This window comes from Vipera berus, assembly GCF_964194415.1.
Source record: "Vipera berus genome assembly, chromosome: 16".
In the NCBI taxonomy this organism is placed as follows: domain Eukaryota; kingdom Metazoa; phylum Chordata; class Lepidosauria; order Squamata; family Viperidae; genus Vipera; species Vipera berus.
Genome location: NC_138219.1, coordinates 3,738,333 through 3,755,921, shown reverse-complemented (window position 1 = coordinate 3,755,921; position 17,589 = coordinate 3,738,333). Strand labels below are relative to the sequence as shown.

Sequence of the window (17,589 nt, the reverse complement as noted above, 5' to 3'; positions counted from 1 at the left end):
GGGAGAGCCCGCCTCCCGCCGGAGAAGGCGCTCCGCCATTGGTCTGCCCGGCGACGACTGACAGCTCGGCTGTGAGGGGAGTTGCGCGCGGCCGCTGCCGCCGCCGCCGCCGCGTCTCTTCGCCTCAGGGATGGAGTCGCTCCGCGTCCAGCGGCTGCAGCCGGGCGTCGGCGGGAGCCTGCGCTCGCTGAGGCCGGGCGTGACGGCGGGGGCGCTGCTCCCCTCGGCCGCCTCGGCGCCGCCCCTCCCGCCGCCCCCGCCGCCGCTCGGGCTGACGCTCACCCTGGGGCCGCCGCCGCCGCCGCCGCCGCCGCTCCCGCCCGCCCTCTTGCCCGGCGTGACGGCGGGGGCCGCCGCCTCCAGCCCCCCGGGAGGAGGAGGAGGAGCAGGGGCCGCCGCCGGGCCGCCCGCCGTCCTGAGGGAGGCCGTGGAGGCCGTGGTGCGGAGCTTCGCCAAGCACACGCAGGGATACGGCCGCGGTGAGGAGCCGCGCCCGCCCTTCGGGGCAGAAAGCCGGCTCCCCTCGGCTTCACCCCGCTCGACGGGGTCGCTCCGGCCTCGAGGGGGGATGGGGAGGGCTCTGCAGGCCCGTTAGACGCCGGCAGTCCTCGACTTACGACCACACTCCAGCCCCGGGGGGGGCGCCCCACGTTGTTGAGGGAGGTTTTGTCCCCCCCTTTGAGCACCTGTCCTCGCCACGGTCGTTAAGTGAAGCCCTGCGGTTAAATTAGCAGCGCGGTCGTTAAGTGAATCGGGCTTTTCCCCCCCCCCTTTGGCTTGGCTGGTCAGAAGGTCGCAAAAGGGGACCGCCGTGACTCTCGGGACGCACAGCAGCGGCCCTAAATTTATTTTTTATTTTTATTTTTAAATGCGAATTCAGTGGCCAAGCGCCTTGAGCTTGGCTCACGGGCGACCCTGGGAATGCTGCTGCTGCTCCGACGGCTGTAAGTGTGAACAAGCGGTCGCTTTTTTCCCCCCCGGCGCTGTTGTAACTTGGGTCACTAAGCGAGTGGTTGCAAGTCGAGGACTGCCTGTAAGTTGGGAGCAAGGTGGAATGGGACAGCTCTGGAATGGGACAGCTCGGCATGGACAACTCAACTGCCATGGGACAATGGCCATGGGACAACTTGCGGGAGAATTCAACCGTTCAATTTAATTAGTTAAAGCAATTTTTTAAAAAAAATACTTGTAAGTTTTGTCATTCACACTTGTCCCTCCTTTGGCATCCATCCTTTAATGATTCTGTTTGACTATTTCTTCGGTGTCAGGGTAACACGTGTCCTGGGGCAAGTCGTGCTGCGTTGAGTTGACTGCAGTGAGTCAACCATGACCAGTGGGCTGTGGCGAGTGGTCGCAGACCTGGAGCATGGGTCATTGGTGTATTTACGAAGGCTGTGCCTGTGAACATACGCAGAGTGCTTTTCTCATTTGGCGTGCTGTGTTTCCGATCGCGTGTGGAACATTTTTATGAACATAGGGCTATCCAATGTGCAGACCATTCCCCTGAGATAGACTGGGATGCGTTTCATTGTTGGCGATAAAGGCCGCGGAGACGAGAACAGAGCATCAGTCTGCACGGACTCCCTCCTGTTAAGTGGCTTTATAGGTGAACATGCGTCAGGGTGGTGAACTCTTCATCTTTGTAGGTTTTTAAGAGGACCGTCTGTCGAGGGTGGTTTAGTTGTTTTTACTGAAGATTGCAGAAAGTTGGACCATATAATTGTGGTCTCTCTTAATTCAACATCATAATGATAGGCTTCCTTTTCTGGCAGTCTGTTGGATGCAGCCCTGTGTTTCCGAGCACAGCTTGTTTAGGCTTCTGTTTCTGTCAGTCTGATGTGTGACATCTGAGATTGCTTTAATAATAGCACTTTCCTACCAGTCATTGTGAAGCAGACTGCACTGTTGAGTTTGTGTAGATTTTCAACTTTATTACCTTTTCACGATTGTGATTAGTGAAGAAGAGACAATTTCCTCCATGCCACATTATGTGGCTGGAGAAATTCATCTGGTCATAACTTATTTTGCAACCTTTTGACAAGCAAAATCAATGGCGAAGCCAGATTCACTTACCAACCAGGCTGCCAACTTATCAGCTGCAGCGATTCACTTAACAACTATGGCAAGAAAGGTCGTAAAGTGGGGCATAATTTACTTAACAAATGTCTCGCTTAGCCACAGAAATTTTGGGCTCAATTGTGGTCGTACGTCAAGGACTACCTGTACATGGGTTTCACTTCTGAGAGTTTGGAGCAAAACCCTTCAGTTAACAGAATAGCAGAAAAACAGAGCTGGAAGGGACCTTGGAGGTCCTCTAGTCCACCCCCCTGCTCTAGCAGGAGACCCTAGACCAGGGGTGTCAAACTCAATTTCATTGAGGGCCGCATCAGCATTATGGTTGCCCTCAGGGGACCAGGTGGGTGTGGCCAGGGTGGGCGTGGCCTACTGGGTGGGCGTGGCCAGAGTGCGTATGGCCTACTGGGTGGGCGTGGCCAGCTCTACATGGTTCGCATCAAGGGTGCCTATGGGGGCCTGGGCAGGAGTGGGACAGATCTGGGGCTCTCTGGCAGATGGAGGGTCTCTGGGCCAGGGCCAAGGCAGTGGGGGCCGGTCCCTCACTGTTTTCAGGATGGCTTCGCGGGCCACATGAAACCACTTCGCGGGCTGGATCTGGCCCCTGGGCCTTGTGTTTGACATGTCTGCCCTAGACCATTTCAGACGGGGCTGTCCAGTCTCTTCTTGAAAACCTCCAGTGATGGAGCACCCACAGCTTCTGAAGGCAAGCTGGTTCTCACTGTCAGGAAATTTCTCCTTAGTTCCAGGTTGCTTCTCTCCTTGATGAGTTTCCATCCGTTGCTTCTCATCCTGCCTTAAGGTGCTTTGGAAAATAGATTGACTCCCTCTTCTTTGGGGCAGCCCCTCAAATATTGGAATACTGCTTTCATGTCATCCCTGGTCCTTCTTTTCACTGGACTAGACATATCCAGTAACCATGCTTTGTATTTTTTAGCCTCCAGCCCCCTAATCATATCTCTTGCTTTTCTTTTCACTCTTTCCGGAGTCTCAACACCTTTTTTCACATTGTCGCGATCAAAACCGGATGCAGCATTTCAAGTGTGCCCTTACCGAGGCTTTTTAAAGCAGTAATAACTCTAAAGTTTGGAACATGTTTGAACCGCCAACTATTTGTTCTGGAATTCTGTAAAGTTCTGTCAATTATTTTCTCAAAATCTTATTTAAGAAATATGTGTAGGGATAGAGAAAGATATATTAAGGTATTTTATACGATTCTAAGGGGGGGGCGAACCTTCCCTTTCATATTGAGGTCATTGGCTACAATTGTTTGCTTAAGTGGCAGTTGGGTAGCAGGAGTGCCTCCAGTGGATGCTGCTTTGTACATTTCAAACAGTAAGTGCTTGGCAGGCACTCTATAGCTTGACTCAGAGCTCCTTTTCTGGCTCTGAAAGCCTGCAAGGCCATATGGAATCATTTACTCTTTCTTCTTAAGTATCGCAAGTCAGATGTGTGTCATAGGCAAGGCAAGGCAAGGACCAGTTTGGGACCAAGAGAGTAATCAACATTTATAAATAACACGTGTGATTTCTGACTGATGTTCCAGGTGTTCCTTCCATTGCTTAGGATTCATAAATATTTAGCATACAGGTAGTCCTCATCTCACGACCACAGTTGACCCCAAAATTTCTGTTGCTAAGTGAGACATTTATTAAGTGAGTTTTGCCCCATTTTACGACCATTCTTGTCTCAGTTGCTAAATGAATCACAAGTTTGATAAGTGAATCTGGCTTCCCCATTGACTGATGGTCAGAAGGTCGCAAAATGGGATCACGTGACCCCATGACATGACAGCCATCATAAATATGAACCAGTTGCCAAGCATCTGAATTTTGATCACATGATCATGGGGATGCTGCAAAGGTCGTAACTGAAAAAGGGTCACAAGTTGCTTTTTTCAGCGCCCTTGTAACTTTGATCGGTCACTAAACAAACTTGTAAGTCGAGGATTACCTATATGCACTACATTAGAAATAGTAGATGCTAACTTAAAGTAGCTGTAGAGCAGGGTTGTCAAACTGCCGGCCCATAGGCCGGATGCGTCATGTCAAAACTGCGCCCACCTCAGCAATGGGGAAATAGTCGCGATATGTCGCGACACATCACGTGACATTGCGAGTTTGACACCCTTGCTGTAGAGCAGACATGTCAAACACAAGGCCCGGAGGCCAGATCCGGCCCGCGAAGTGGTTTCATGCGGCCCACGAAGCCACCCTGGAAACAGTGAGGGAACGGCCCCCACTGCCTTGGCCCTGGCCCAGAGACCCTCCTTCTTCCAGAGACCCTTAGATCTGTCCCACTCCTGCCCAGGCCCCCATAGGCACTCTTGATGCAAACAATGTAGAGCTGGCCATGCCCACCCAGTAGGCCATACGCACTCTAGCCATGCCCACCCAGTAGGCCATGTGCACTCTAGCCACGCCCACCCAGTAGGCCACGCCCACCCTGGCCACGCCCACCCGGCCCCTTGAGGGCAACCGCAATGCTGATGCAGCCCTCAATGAAATTGAGTTTGACACCCCTGCTGTAGAGGCTCAGGGTCAAGAGTTTTGTTAGGCTGAAGTGTTTATTAACAATAGTACTGAAATTTCTGGTTTTTCATTGGAAAATGCATTTTAGAAGATTAAAAATACATTATCTTTAGTTAGTGTATTATGTCCAGCATTTAATTAAACCTTGATTTTGAGTTTTCTGTTTGGTTCTTTTAGTTATTATTTAAAAATGGTAGTGTCTGTACATGAATTAATTTTAGAAGCTGTGTGGAATTCTTACAGGAGCATTTTTTGCTATAAGTAGTCCTTGACTTAACGATCGATCGCTTAATGACCATTAAAAGTTATGATGAACTTCCCTGGGGCTACTTATAACTTGGTTCCGCAGTTATGACAGTGAACCCAATTATGGTTGTAAATTAAAAACTTATCTGTAGTAGCTCTCTGGATTCTCCAATTGCAGCAGTGATGGAGGGTTTGTGTCACTGTAAGCTGGGGGGTGGGGGCACGAAGGGAGGCTCAGCCAATCTCAATGTATACATGGTTGTACTTTGACAATAAAAGGTTCATTCATTCATCGGGAAAGCTCTATGTTGTAGCTGTGTGTGTAAATAACCGTTAATATTCTGACAGACTCTGCTTTCCTTATTTTCAGTCAATGTTGTTGAAGCGCTTCAGGAATTCTGGCAGATGAAGCAGTCACGCGGTGCTGATTTGAAAAATGGCGCTCTGGTGGTTTACGAGATGGTGTCATCTAACAGTCCTCCTTACATTTGCTATGTTACGTTGCCAGGAGGGAGCTGTTTTGGCAGTTTTCAGGTTAGATTGTCTTATTTATGGAATCTTAGATTTGAACAGAGCAGTGGCCTAGAGGTAAAGACTCACCTCCCACTTGGAAGGTTGAGAGTTCAAACTCAGGCAGTGGCAGATGTTTCTCTGATGGCGCAAAGAGAAAATATCTGCTGTGAACTCCACACAGGCGTCAGGAAGGGCATCCAGCCAGTAAACGCTCAGCTCCACCTAGTCGCCCCGACTCCACCCCAAAGGAAGAGTTTAAAGAGTCATAAAAAGAAAAAGAAAAAATATATGGAATCCTAGTCAGGTGGAATTGATGAAAATATCTTTGGTTTTGAACAGCCTTTCTTTTAATGAAAAGACAAGCTATGAGACATAGCAATGTACTGTGCTGTACACTTACTGTGCTGTAAATGTGAAAAATTCAAAGTGCGTGGCACCTTTAACTGCATAATATCAGCCATAAGTTTCAGGAATGCTGTAATCCTCAGCTATTCCAAATCCTGGGCTTAACAGAGCCTAAAGCAGCAAAGGTTTTTGGCTAAATTATTCCGTTTCTGGGATTTGAAACAGGCATCCAAAATGAACAGGAATATCTGAGCACTTGGAAAATAGCATTGGGTGTTTAGGATCAAGTAGCCAGAGTTTGGTTTTAAACCAGTTAATTTTATTAACAAATATTATTGTGGAATTTCTTTCTGTAAATGTACATGCTGACTTTCAGCATCCTGTGAGGTTCGTTCTTTCTAGGGTGCTGAGCTTTCAAACCTTTCTGACACTTGCAGCCTATCAAAGAACAGCAATTCAATAGTGCACTTTGCAGCATAATTAAAATTTAGGGATAACTTCGTTAACTTACCCATATAGCTTCCGTTCTTACGTCTGCCTCATATTCTTCTCCAACCCCACTTCAGTTTTGTCCAACAAAGGCTGAAGCCAGGAGAAGCGCTGCAAAGATTGCACTGATGAATTCAGTCTTCAATGAACATCCATCCCGTAGAATCACAGACGAATTTATTGAGAAAAGTGTCATCGAGGCTTTGGCATCTTTCAATGTAAGTCCTTTTAAAGGTTCTGTAATTAGTAGGGAAATAATTGTAGGGAAAATTCATAAATCTTTAGGAATCCTTCTGGAATCCTTTATTGTTAAGGGCTTCTGTGTGTGCAATGAAAATAAATAGTGTTGACCATCGTTGTGTACTCCCAGTTATAAGTGCGTGTATCATATTTACCCCTGGCACTTTCAACGTAATTTACAAAATTAACTAACAATTGCAACTAATTCTGTGTGGGACAAACTTCACATTGATTAAAAAACAGAATACATAAACATCAGCTGGCAGTCAAACGCCACAATCCCAAATCTGTAATCTCTGCCCACACTGACACCAAACAGCATCGATTCAATTGGAGCAATACAGGAATCATCGGCCACGCTACCACCTGCGTGAGTTCATCGAAGCCTGGCACTCCACAAGCAACTCCATCAACAGACTATGAACAGCCTATGAACCCCTCAGAATTTGAATCAACTGCACAGCCAATTAGGGATAGCACTGACCCTCAGCCAACTTCACTTACCAGGGACCCTTACCTGACATGACCTCCCCATCACAAGACCCTCACTTGACATTACCCACACCTGACCCACCACGAGACCTACTGACCACACAAAGCCTTTATAACCAGAAAGACACACACACACACACACACCCTAAACTCCGCTGAAGATGTTACCTAGCCTGGAAACAAAACGTTCAGAAACCAACCCACAAGCTCGGAGAATGAACCTCCAGCCTCATCCTACACCCGAGCGACAGATACTCGCCACCATGGCAAACTTTCAATATCTTTTTTTTTTTTGGATGCCTAGCAACATTCTTTTTATACCGACAAGATTTTCTCCTGCCTACCAGTAATGGAGCCCGCAAGTTTGTTTGTAGGTTGTAACCATCATAAAGCGGTCATCGTATGACTGTGCTCAGTTTTACAAACTTTTTTGTGTTGGCCATTAAGCAAAGATGGCATTAAGTAAATGCTGTGGCTGTTGTAGGAGAGAAGCAGGTGGGGTCAAACGCATCCTCAATTTGGAGTCTCTGTGTTCCTGTAAGAGACCTAAATCCAGCCCCCCCTCCCCCGAAATCTGTTATTTGGTGCCAGTTTGCTTTGACCATTAGTAGTTCAGAAGCTTCTGTATCAGTCGCATAAAATCAATTTGTAGTTATTTTGAATTCTACCATGCTTCCTGACTTCTTGCACCTGACAATTGTTAAGTGAACCCATAAAGTTCGTTAAGCGAACTTCAAGTCGAGGTTGTAAGCCCCTTTTGGGGGGGGTCAGTTGTAACTGAATGGTTGCTAAGCTAGTTGTGAGTTAAGCTAGTCATATGTTAAGGGCTACCTCAGCCCCAGCCCTATGGAATATTCATATATTTATACAACTCACATCCCAAAACTGCAGCTTTGTGAAAACTTCTTAAAGTAGGAATCCTTTTTTTATTATTGTTAAAGAGTTTTTTTTAAAAAAAATTACAATACATATCCCCAAAACCCACCCACCCCAAACCACCCCCCTTCCCAGAGCTGAATACAGGGTTATAGATATAATAATCATATTCTAACTAAAATTACCCCTTCATGGATTACTGCCTTGTCGTGGCGAAGGGGCTTGCGTAATTCAATGAAGCTATGAGCTATGCCGTGCAGGGCCACCCAAGACGGACAGGTCATAGCAGAGAGTTCTGACAAAATGTGATCCACTGGAGAAGGAAATGGCAAACCACTCCAGTATCTTTGCCATGAAAACCCTATGGACAGTACCAAAAGGCAAAACGATATGACGCTGGAAGATGAGCCCCTCAGGTCGGAAGGTGTCCAATATGCTACTGGGGAAGAGCAGAGGGCTAGTACTAGTAGCGCCAGAAAGAATGAAGCGACTGGGCCAAAGCCGAAAGGACGCTCAGCTGTGGATATGTCTGGTGGTGAAAGGAAAGTCCGATGCTGTAAAGATTTTTTCTCCATAGGAACCTGGAATGTAAGATCCATGAATCAAGGAAAACTGGACGTGGTCAAACAAGAGATGACAAGACTGAACATTGACATCTTAGGTATCAGCGAACTAAAATGGACAGGAATGGGTGAATTTAATTCAGATGACCATCAGGTATACTACTGTGGGCAAGAATCCTTCAGAAGAAATGGAGTAGCCTTCATAGTCAATAAAAGAGTAGGAAAAGCAATACTGGGATACAATCCTCAAAATGACAGAATGATCTCAGTTCGAATCCAAGGCAAACCATTCAATATCACAGTAGTCCAGGTCTATGCCCCAACCACCAGTGCTGAAGAGGATGAAATTGACCAGTTCTATGAAGCACTACAGCACCTTATAGAACTAACACCAAAAAATGATGTTCTTATCATCATGGGGGATTGGAATGCTAAAGTAGGAAGCCAAAAGATAACTGGAATAACAGGCAAGTTTGGCCTTGGAGTGCAAAATGAAGCAGGGCACAGGCTGATAGAATTCTGTCAAGAGAATACAATGGTCATAGCAAACACTCTTTTCCAACAACCCAAGAGACAGCTCTACACATGGACATCACCAGATGGTCAACACAGAAATCAGATTGACTATATGCTCTGCAGCCAAAGATGGAGAAGCTCTATACAGTCAGTAAAAACAAGACCAGGAGCTGACTGTGGCTCAGACCATGAGCTTCTCCTTGCAAAGTTTAGGCTTAAACTGAAGAAAGTAGGGAAAAGCACTAGGCCACTCAGGTATGAATTAAATCATATCCCTGTTGAATATACAGTAGAGGTGACAAATAGATTTAAGGAATTAGATCTGATAGACAGAGTGCCTGAAGAACTATGGACAGAGGTTCGCGACATTGTACAAGAGGTAGCAACCAAAACCATCCCAAAGAAAAAGAAATGCAAGAAAGCAAAATGGCTGTCTGAGGAAGCTTTGCAAATAGCTGAGGAAAGGAGGGAAGCGAAAGGCAAGGGAGAAAAAGAAAGATACACCCAATTGAATGCAGAATTCCAGAGAATAGCTAGAAGAGATAAGAATGCCTTCTTAAATGAACAGTGCAAAGAAATAGAAGAAAATAATAGAATAGGGAGGACCAGAGATCTTTTCAAGAAAATTGGAGAAATGAAGGGAACGTTTAATGCAAAAATGGGCATGATAAAGGACCAAAATGGCAGGGACCTAACAGAGGCAGAAGAGATTAAGAAGAGGTGGCAAAATTACACAGAAGAACTATACAAGAATGAGCTTAACGTCCCTGATAATCACAATGAGGTGGTCACTGACCTCGAGCCAGACATCCTAGAATGTGAAGTGAAGTGGGCCTTAGAAAAGCTGAGCAACAACAAAGCTAGTGGAAGTGACAGTATTCCAGCTGAGCTATTCAAAATCTTAAAAGACAATGCAGTAAAAGTGCTACACTCAATTTGCCAGCAAATTTGGAAAACTCAACAATGGCCACAGGATTGGAAAAGATCAGTTTACATTCCAATTCCAAAGAAAGGCAGTGCCAAAGAATGTTCAAACTATCGCACCATTGCACTCATTTCTCATGCTAGTAAAGTCATGCTTAAAATCCTACAAGCTAGACTTCAGCAGTATGTGGATCGAGAACTACCAGAAGTGCAGGCAGGATTTCGAAGAGGCAGAGGAACTAGAGATCAAATTGCCAACATACGCTGGATCATGGAGAAAGCTAGGGAGTTCCAGAAAAACATCTACTTCTGCTTCATTGACTATGCTAAAGCCTTTGATTGTGTGGATCATAACAAACTGTGGCAAGTTCTTAAAGAGATGGGAGTACCAGACCATCTTATTTGTCTCTTGAGAAACCTATATGCGGGTCAAGAAGCAACAGTGAGAACTGGACACGGAACCACTGATTGGTTCAAAATTGGGAAAGGAGTCCGGCAAGGCTGTATACTGTCGCCCTGCCTATTTAACTTATATGCAGAGCACATCATGAGAAAGGCAGGGCTAGATGAATCAAAAGTTGGAATTAAGATTGCCGGAAGAAATATCAACAACCTAAGATACGCAGATGATACCACTCTAATGGCAGAAAGTGAAGAAGAACTAAAGAGCCTCTTGTTGCAGGTGAAGAAGGAGAGTGCAAAACTTGGGTTGAAACTTAACATTAAGAAAACCAAGATCATGGCATCTGGCCCTCTCAATTCCTGGCAAATAGATGGGGAAGAAATGGAGGTAGTGACAGATTTTATTTTCCTGGGCTCCAAGATCACTGCAGATGGGGACTGTAGCCAAGAAATTAAAAGACGCTTGCTCCTGGGGAGGAAAGCCATGGCAAATCTAGACAGCACACTAAAAAGCAGAGACATCACCCTGTCAACAAAAGTGCGTATAGTCAAGGCTATGGTCTTCCCAGTTGCAACGTATGGCAGTGAAAGTTGGACCATAAGAAAGGCTGAGCGCCAAAGAATTGAGGCCTTTGAACTGTGGTGCTGGAGAAGACTCCTGCGAGTCCCTTGGACCGCAAGGCGATCAAACCGGTCAGTCCTAGAGGAGATCAATCCTGACTGCTCTTTAGAAGGCCAGATCCTGAAGCTAAAACTCAAGTACTTTGGCCACCTAATGAGAAGGAAGGACTCACTGGAGAAGAGCCTAATGCTGGGAAAGATCGAGGGCAATAGAAGAAGGGGACGACAGAGAATGAGGTGGCTGGATGGAGTCACTGAAGCAGTAGGCGTGAGCTTAAATGGACTCCAGAAGATGGTAGAGGACAGGAAGGCCTGGAGGAATGTTGTCCATAGGGTCGCGATGGGTCGGACACGACTTCGCAGCTAACAACAACAACAACTAAAATTATCCATTATAAAATTAACCAAATTCATAATGTGCTTTAACTCCCCTTTAACATAGATACATTCAAATTATTAAAAACATAATAATAACTTAAACAAAAATATAATCAATACTAATACTAAAATTAATAACAATATCCCTCTAAAATCTACTCATAAGCTAAGTGGAACTTTTTAGTCCCATATTTGTTCTGAATATAATCTATCCATCTTCTCCAAACTGAAATATATCTTTCTTGTGAATGATCCTTCAAATAAGCAGAAATCTTAGACATTTCTGCAAGATTCGATACTTTACCCATTCTTCTATAGTAGGCAAACTATCCTTCTTCCAGTATTGTCCCACCAGTAACCGTGCTGCTGTTATCAAATTCAACATCAAATTGATTTCTTTAGTATCGCAATCTACAACAATACCCAATAAAAACAATTGTGGAGAAAACTTTCATCTTTCTCTTAAAAATCTTTTGAATGTTCCACCAAATTTTAATCCAAAGTAGGAATCCTTTTTTGTATAAAAAGCTGGCCCTTCCATGCTAATCCAATCTAACCTAATGTTTGTCTTCCCAACAGGGCAACAGAGAGGAAGCCGATAGTCCGAGTACCGGTATTGGTGCTTTTCGCTTCATGTTGGAGTCCAACAAAGGGAAATCCATGCTAGAGTTCCAGGTATTCTTAATTGGATTATGCAATCCAGACTTTTGCTGCTAAAACCTGGCCTACTGACTTAATGACGAGTAACTGTTTATGAAGAGGGGATGCAAAATACGCAGGAGAGGTGGAATTGGCACAGAAATGTAGGATCATTATTGTTCTTAATTTGTTGACCAACTCTGATAATCATCAGATATCCTAAGATAAAAGCCTGTTGCAATGCCTTAATAACAACAACAACCAATAAAAAAGTTGGAAGGGACCTTGGAGGTCATCTAGTCCACCCCCACTGGCAGGAAACCCTATACCATTTCAGGCAAATGGCTGTCCAGTCTCTGCTTAAAAACCCCCAGTGTTGGAGCATTCACCGCTTCTGGAGGCAGGTAGTTCCACTGGTTAATTGTTCTAACTATCAGGAAGTTTCTCCTTAGTTCTAGGTTGCTTCTCTCCTTGACTAGTTTCCATCCGTTGCTTCTTGTCCTGCCTTCTGGTGCTTTGGAGGATAGCTTGACTCCCTCTTCTTTGGGGCAGCCCCTGAGATAAGAGATGTTTAAGGAATTAATGTTTGTGACACGGCAAATTCATGTGACGGTAACCTGAAAATCTTGTTTCGGACATTTATCAGAATTTGATTTTTAAAAAGTTTTGGAAACCTCCAGAATATTGTTGAATGATGAGTCGCCCAGTAACAAATTGAAGGGCAAATGATCTCGTGCAATGTTCAAAAACGGAACCCCCAACGGGAGATGGAATGGCTTCGGGCACATTAGCCGTGCCTTTTGTCTGCTGATAACCCTGCTCAAAATTGGCCTGCTTTTCTTTGGCAGGAGCTAATGACAGTTTTCCAGCTGCTACACTGGAATGGTAGCCTTAAAGCCATGCGGGAGAGGCAGTGTTCACGACAGGTAGGTTTGTTCAAAGGAGCAGGAGGAACGGGTGAGGGGCCTCCGAGGGCAGCTGGAGGAAGCAGCGAGAAGACTTGGGCACGCCCAGGTGGGGAACCAGCACTGCCCACCTGGGCTCCTTTGGGTGTTCCTGACCTCTCGGGACCTTCGCAGGCTAATGTTGGCGAGAGAGCATAAGGTCAACGACTGGAAAGTGTAGATTTCTAGGTGCGTCTCTTCTCTTGCGTAATTGCTACAACTCGCCCAGAAAGGCTTCAGCATTTTCCCCAAACACATATTGAAATTGTGGTCCCAAGTTGGCTGCTAAAGCCTGGTGCCAGCTTGGGCTAGTGGTTAAGGCACCCGGCTGGAAAGTGGGAGACAGTAAGTTCTAGTCCCGCCTTAGGCACGAAAGCCGCCTGGGTGATTTTGGGGCCAATCACCAGGAGACAGTGAGTTCTAGTCCTGCCTTAGCAAGGAAAGCCGGCTGGCTAACTTTTGGCCAATCACCAAGAGACAGTGAGTTGTAGTCTTACTTTAGACATGAGAGTTGGCAGGGCAGCTTTGGGCCAATCACCAGGAGGCGGTGAGTTCTAGTCCTACCTTAAGCATGAAAGCCGTCTCAGTGACTTTGGGCCAATCACCAGGAGACGGTGAGTTCTAGTCCAGCCTCTGGCATGGCTAAACATCTTCGCTATGAGCCTCCTGAAGCTGCTGGAACTTGGTGCCACCTGGAGGCAAAAGTCACTTAACAAATTTCTCACTTAGCGACATAAAATTGTGGTCGTAAGTCGAGGACTACCTGTACTAATTGCCAGGGACTACTTTTCTCTCTCTCTCTCTCTCTCTCTCTCTCTCTCTCTCTCTCTCTCTCTCTCTCTCTCTCTCTCTCTCTCCTTCGTATATGATTGCTCCAGTTCTTTTACCAAGAACCTAGTCGTGTCTCCATTGGTCACTTAACTGTTCCATATTTTGGGGTGAATTATTTGAAGGGCGACTTAACGGCGTGAAGCCGTCTGCCCGACTGGAGAGAAACTTCTTTGTTGGTTCTGGAATTTGGGAGAGCATCTTTTTGACCATTCATGTCCTCTCTCCTCCCTCCCCCCCACCAGGAGGTGCTGGCACACTATTCCCATCGTGCTCTGGATGATGATATACGGAACCAGATGGCCACGGACTGGGTCAACCGGGAACAGAACGTCCCTGGGGCCCTTTCCCGGGAGCTGGCCTCGACAGAGCGTGAACTAGATGAAGCTCGGCTAGCCGGAAAGGAGCTGAGATTCCACAAGGAGAAAAAAGACATCTTGATGTTGGCTGCTGGCCAGCTGGGGAACATGCATTCCTCCAACTGCTAGGACCCACGTAGCTCTTCCTCTCTCCTTTCACTCCCCTCTCTCTCTTCCTACCGTAGTTTGCCGAAGAGGTCGAAAGGAATGTTACCGGTATGAAGAAGCCAGATTTTTTCCCCCTAATTTTATTGTGCAATGTGATGTTGGCGTCTAGGAGACTTTAGTCCAGAATTTGATCATTAATCTTAATTGCCTTAATTTTTAGTTCTAAGGGTAAGGGATCCTCCAATTAGAGGAGGAAACCTGAATTAACATTTTGGGGGGGGGAAAAAACAACATTGAGTTTGTTCAGAACTTAGCTTCGATTCTAATCTAACCTGAACTGTGTCATTGGAACAGCCTCCAATGCCTCATTTTTCCAAGAACAGAGGACTGGTTGCACTTTTTTTTTAAAAAAAAGAAAATTGTTAAAAATTCTGTATAGATTTTATACTTGGACCTCTTTGGTTATCTTTGTCTCTCTGCTGAAGAACTTTTTGTAGAACACACAATGTAGCCTTTCTGGTCTTGTGCTCAAATCTGGATTCTATCCAGGTATTTTACAGACATCAGTATTATGTAGAAAAGAAACGCTGCCAAAATAATGCCAGTGTTTGTTATTAGGGTATAATGCATAGATGTATGTTATGCAAATATGTAGCTACAGTTAAAGTACTTTGATATGCACCATCTTGCCACTTACAAGCACAGCACTTAAAACAGTTTCCGTTATTGTCCAACCACCACTCAGATTGTATTTTAACTGAATAACGCTGCTTTTTGAGTGGCCTATTAATCTACATATTAATCCTGGTGCTCCCTAAATTACAAGCATAAGGCACTTATTTTCTTCTTTTCAATCGGTCAGTCAGTCAGTCAATCAGAACGGAGCTGGAAGGGACCTTGGAGGTCTTCTAGTCCAACCCCCTGCTCAAGCAGGAGACCATTTCAGACAAGTAACTGTCCAGTCTCTTCTTAAAACCTTCCAGTGTTGGAGCATCCGCAACGTCTGGTGGCAAGCTGTTCCACTGGTTAATTGTTCTCACTCTTAGGAAGTTTCTCCTTAAATTTAGGTTGCTTCTCTCCTGGATTAGTTCCCATCCATTGTTTCTTGTTTTGTCTTCTGGTGCTTTGGAAAATAAGTTGACCCCTTCCTTTTTGTGGCAGCCTCTCTCAAATACTGGAACACTACTATCGTGTAACCCCCAGTCCTTCTTTTTACTAGACCAGACATACCCAATTCCTGCAACTGTTCTTCATATGTTTTTTTTTTCTTTTATTTGCGTTACGCAACCCATCCAGTAAATTCATTGATGGCTTTTACTAAGCAGGACTCTGGGCCATACACATGACTACGGAAATGCTGTGATGGTTGTCAATATGGGGATGGTCCTCCCTTTTTTTTCAGCGCCATTAACTTTGAAGAGTTGCTACATTAATATTGTAAATCAAGGGCTACCCGTATTGACCACGACTTAATTTTACGTTGTTGTTTTGTTCAGGGTTTACTTTCAAAGTCTTCGGACACTCAAGAGAATGTTGGTCTCCCGCATGTCCGGTTAGTTTGGTTCTTCGCTTTTTTTTTTTTTTTGGTCACATAAGCAAACTTCAAGCCCTAATCCGGTACAAAAACGTGGCATAAGAGATCTCTTATCTCTTGATCAAAAACTTCAGGCCCTCTCAACGTAAATGGAACAATTTGCAAAAGATAGGTGATCTGTTCTGGTCTACGATTATAAAAAAGATTTGACTGATTGGTGGAATTATTAACTGGTGATCTGTGGGCTCAAGAAAACATTCTTTGGTCTTCAGATCTTCAATACCTTGTCATTTGTATACATGAAGTAATAAAACAATATCTTCTTTTTTATATATATTTATATATTTTATACATAGCTACTGTTTACACAATATTAACGTTTAAAAGCATTTATAAAGTTAGCTTATAACTAAAAGTCTTTGAAGAGGAATGTGTACATGAACGTCTCGTCTCCTGTGTTCACTCTAGCCTGGCCGACTGGTAGGTTATTTTTCTTGCCTGAATCTGTCCAGAGATAGCCTGCATAGTTTTGAAAACTGAATAGTCCCGTTTTCACTTGGCCCAAATGCAAATACTGATTTTTTTCCCCCTGACCGTTCTGTTTTCTGTAACTCTTGATAACCTCTAGATTATCCATGCAGTGTTACCTGCGACCCTTTCCTATGCTGCTTTGTCTCTCTCATGATTTGCGTGTTCAGGACTTGGTTTGTAACGCATAGCTTTGTGTAATAAACAGGATTTGGGAAAAGTTCCTTCTCTTGTTCTTTCCACTGTTTGGAAGTGAAGCCTTTTTAGAAACGTTTGGATCTTATCCGATTCTCCTGGACAGACATGGCCACTGGGCTGCAGGAGTATCAGTACCAAGTGATGCCTTATTGTGGAGCTGAGGAAAAAACAGAGGTCGTTTCTCAGCAGCAGCCTTCCAGCGGCCGCTGCCCGCAGATTGGAAAATAAGTTGACACACACACACACCCTCTTCTTTGTGGCAGCCCCTCGGATACTGGAACACTGCTATCACGTCTCCCCTATTTCTTCTTTTCTTTAGACTACTAGCCAAACCCAAGTCCCGTAGCCGTTCTTCGTATGTTTTAGTCTCCAGGCCTTGTGTTAGACACAAAAATAGTCACAAATTGAAATCCGCCCTGTTTGAGTTGCAAATAGAAAAAGAAGTTTATTAGACTTCACAACAAAGTCTAAAAAGTAACGGTTTGCAAAGCTTGGTAGATTCAGGAAGGCAAACAATGCAATGTAGCCAAGCACTGAACCACACTCCCAAATTCCAAAACCACATATACATATTTAATTTAATTTAATTTAATAATTTTATTTGTATACCGCCCTTCTCCCGAAGGACTCAGGGCGGTGAACAGGGATGCCCCAAAAACTATAACAATAATATACATATACATATACATCCTATCGCGACGCCCCATTCCCTCCCCCATGGCCCCATTGGCTTAGGCTTTAGAGGTTACAGTCTATCAGAAGCGCCTAAACAGAATACATTATCTCTGCCCCTGTTTGCTTACATTATACTAATAAGATCCCTCCCCTACTATCCTGTTTACTCAGACCATATATGTACATGTCTCCCATGTTCTACACCTCTCAGATCAAGTAGGGGTACCAGGTACCAGAAGGTACTTAAAAACAATTCCTAGATGGTGACTCACACTTGGCCCCTATTGTAACTCCTGTTCTCCTCCGTCCACTTGAGGCTTGTATTTTTCCCCATATACTCAAAGCATCTACTCAGACAATTGATTATAAAATGATTATTATAAAATATGATTACATGATAATACTAAAAGCATATATATTTTTATTTTTAAATTTCCTCGCTACTTCCAGTTATTTTCCACACTTGGATCATCTCAGTTGTTCTTGTCTGGACTTTTTCCAAGGTCTCAACATCTTTTTCGTAGTGAGGTGACCAAAATTGGCTGCAGTGTTACAACTGTGACCTTA

The 17,589-nt window shown here is 44.9% G+C and overlaps 1 protein-coding gene across 1 annotated transcript; it reads left to right on the top strand.

The window, feature by feature from the left end:
• Nucleotides 1-100: 100 nt before the first annotated feature.
• Nucleotides 101-16,369, top strand: LIX1L (limb and CNS expressed 1 like). Its single transcript, XM_081340233.1, has 6 exons — nucleotides 101-479; nucleotides 5,221-5,384; nucleotides 6,275-6,415; nucleotides 11,789-11,884; nucleotides 12,697-12,774; nucleotides 13,866-16,369. Exons 1-6 carry the CDS (start codon nucleotides 131-133, stop codon nucleotides 14,106-14,108), a joined length of 1,071 nt encoding a protein of 356 aa, XP_081196359.1. The 5' UTR covers nucleotides 101-130; the 3' UTR covers nucleotides 14,109-16,369.
• The last annotated feature ends 1,220 nt before the right edge of the window (nucleotides 16,370-17,589 follow it).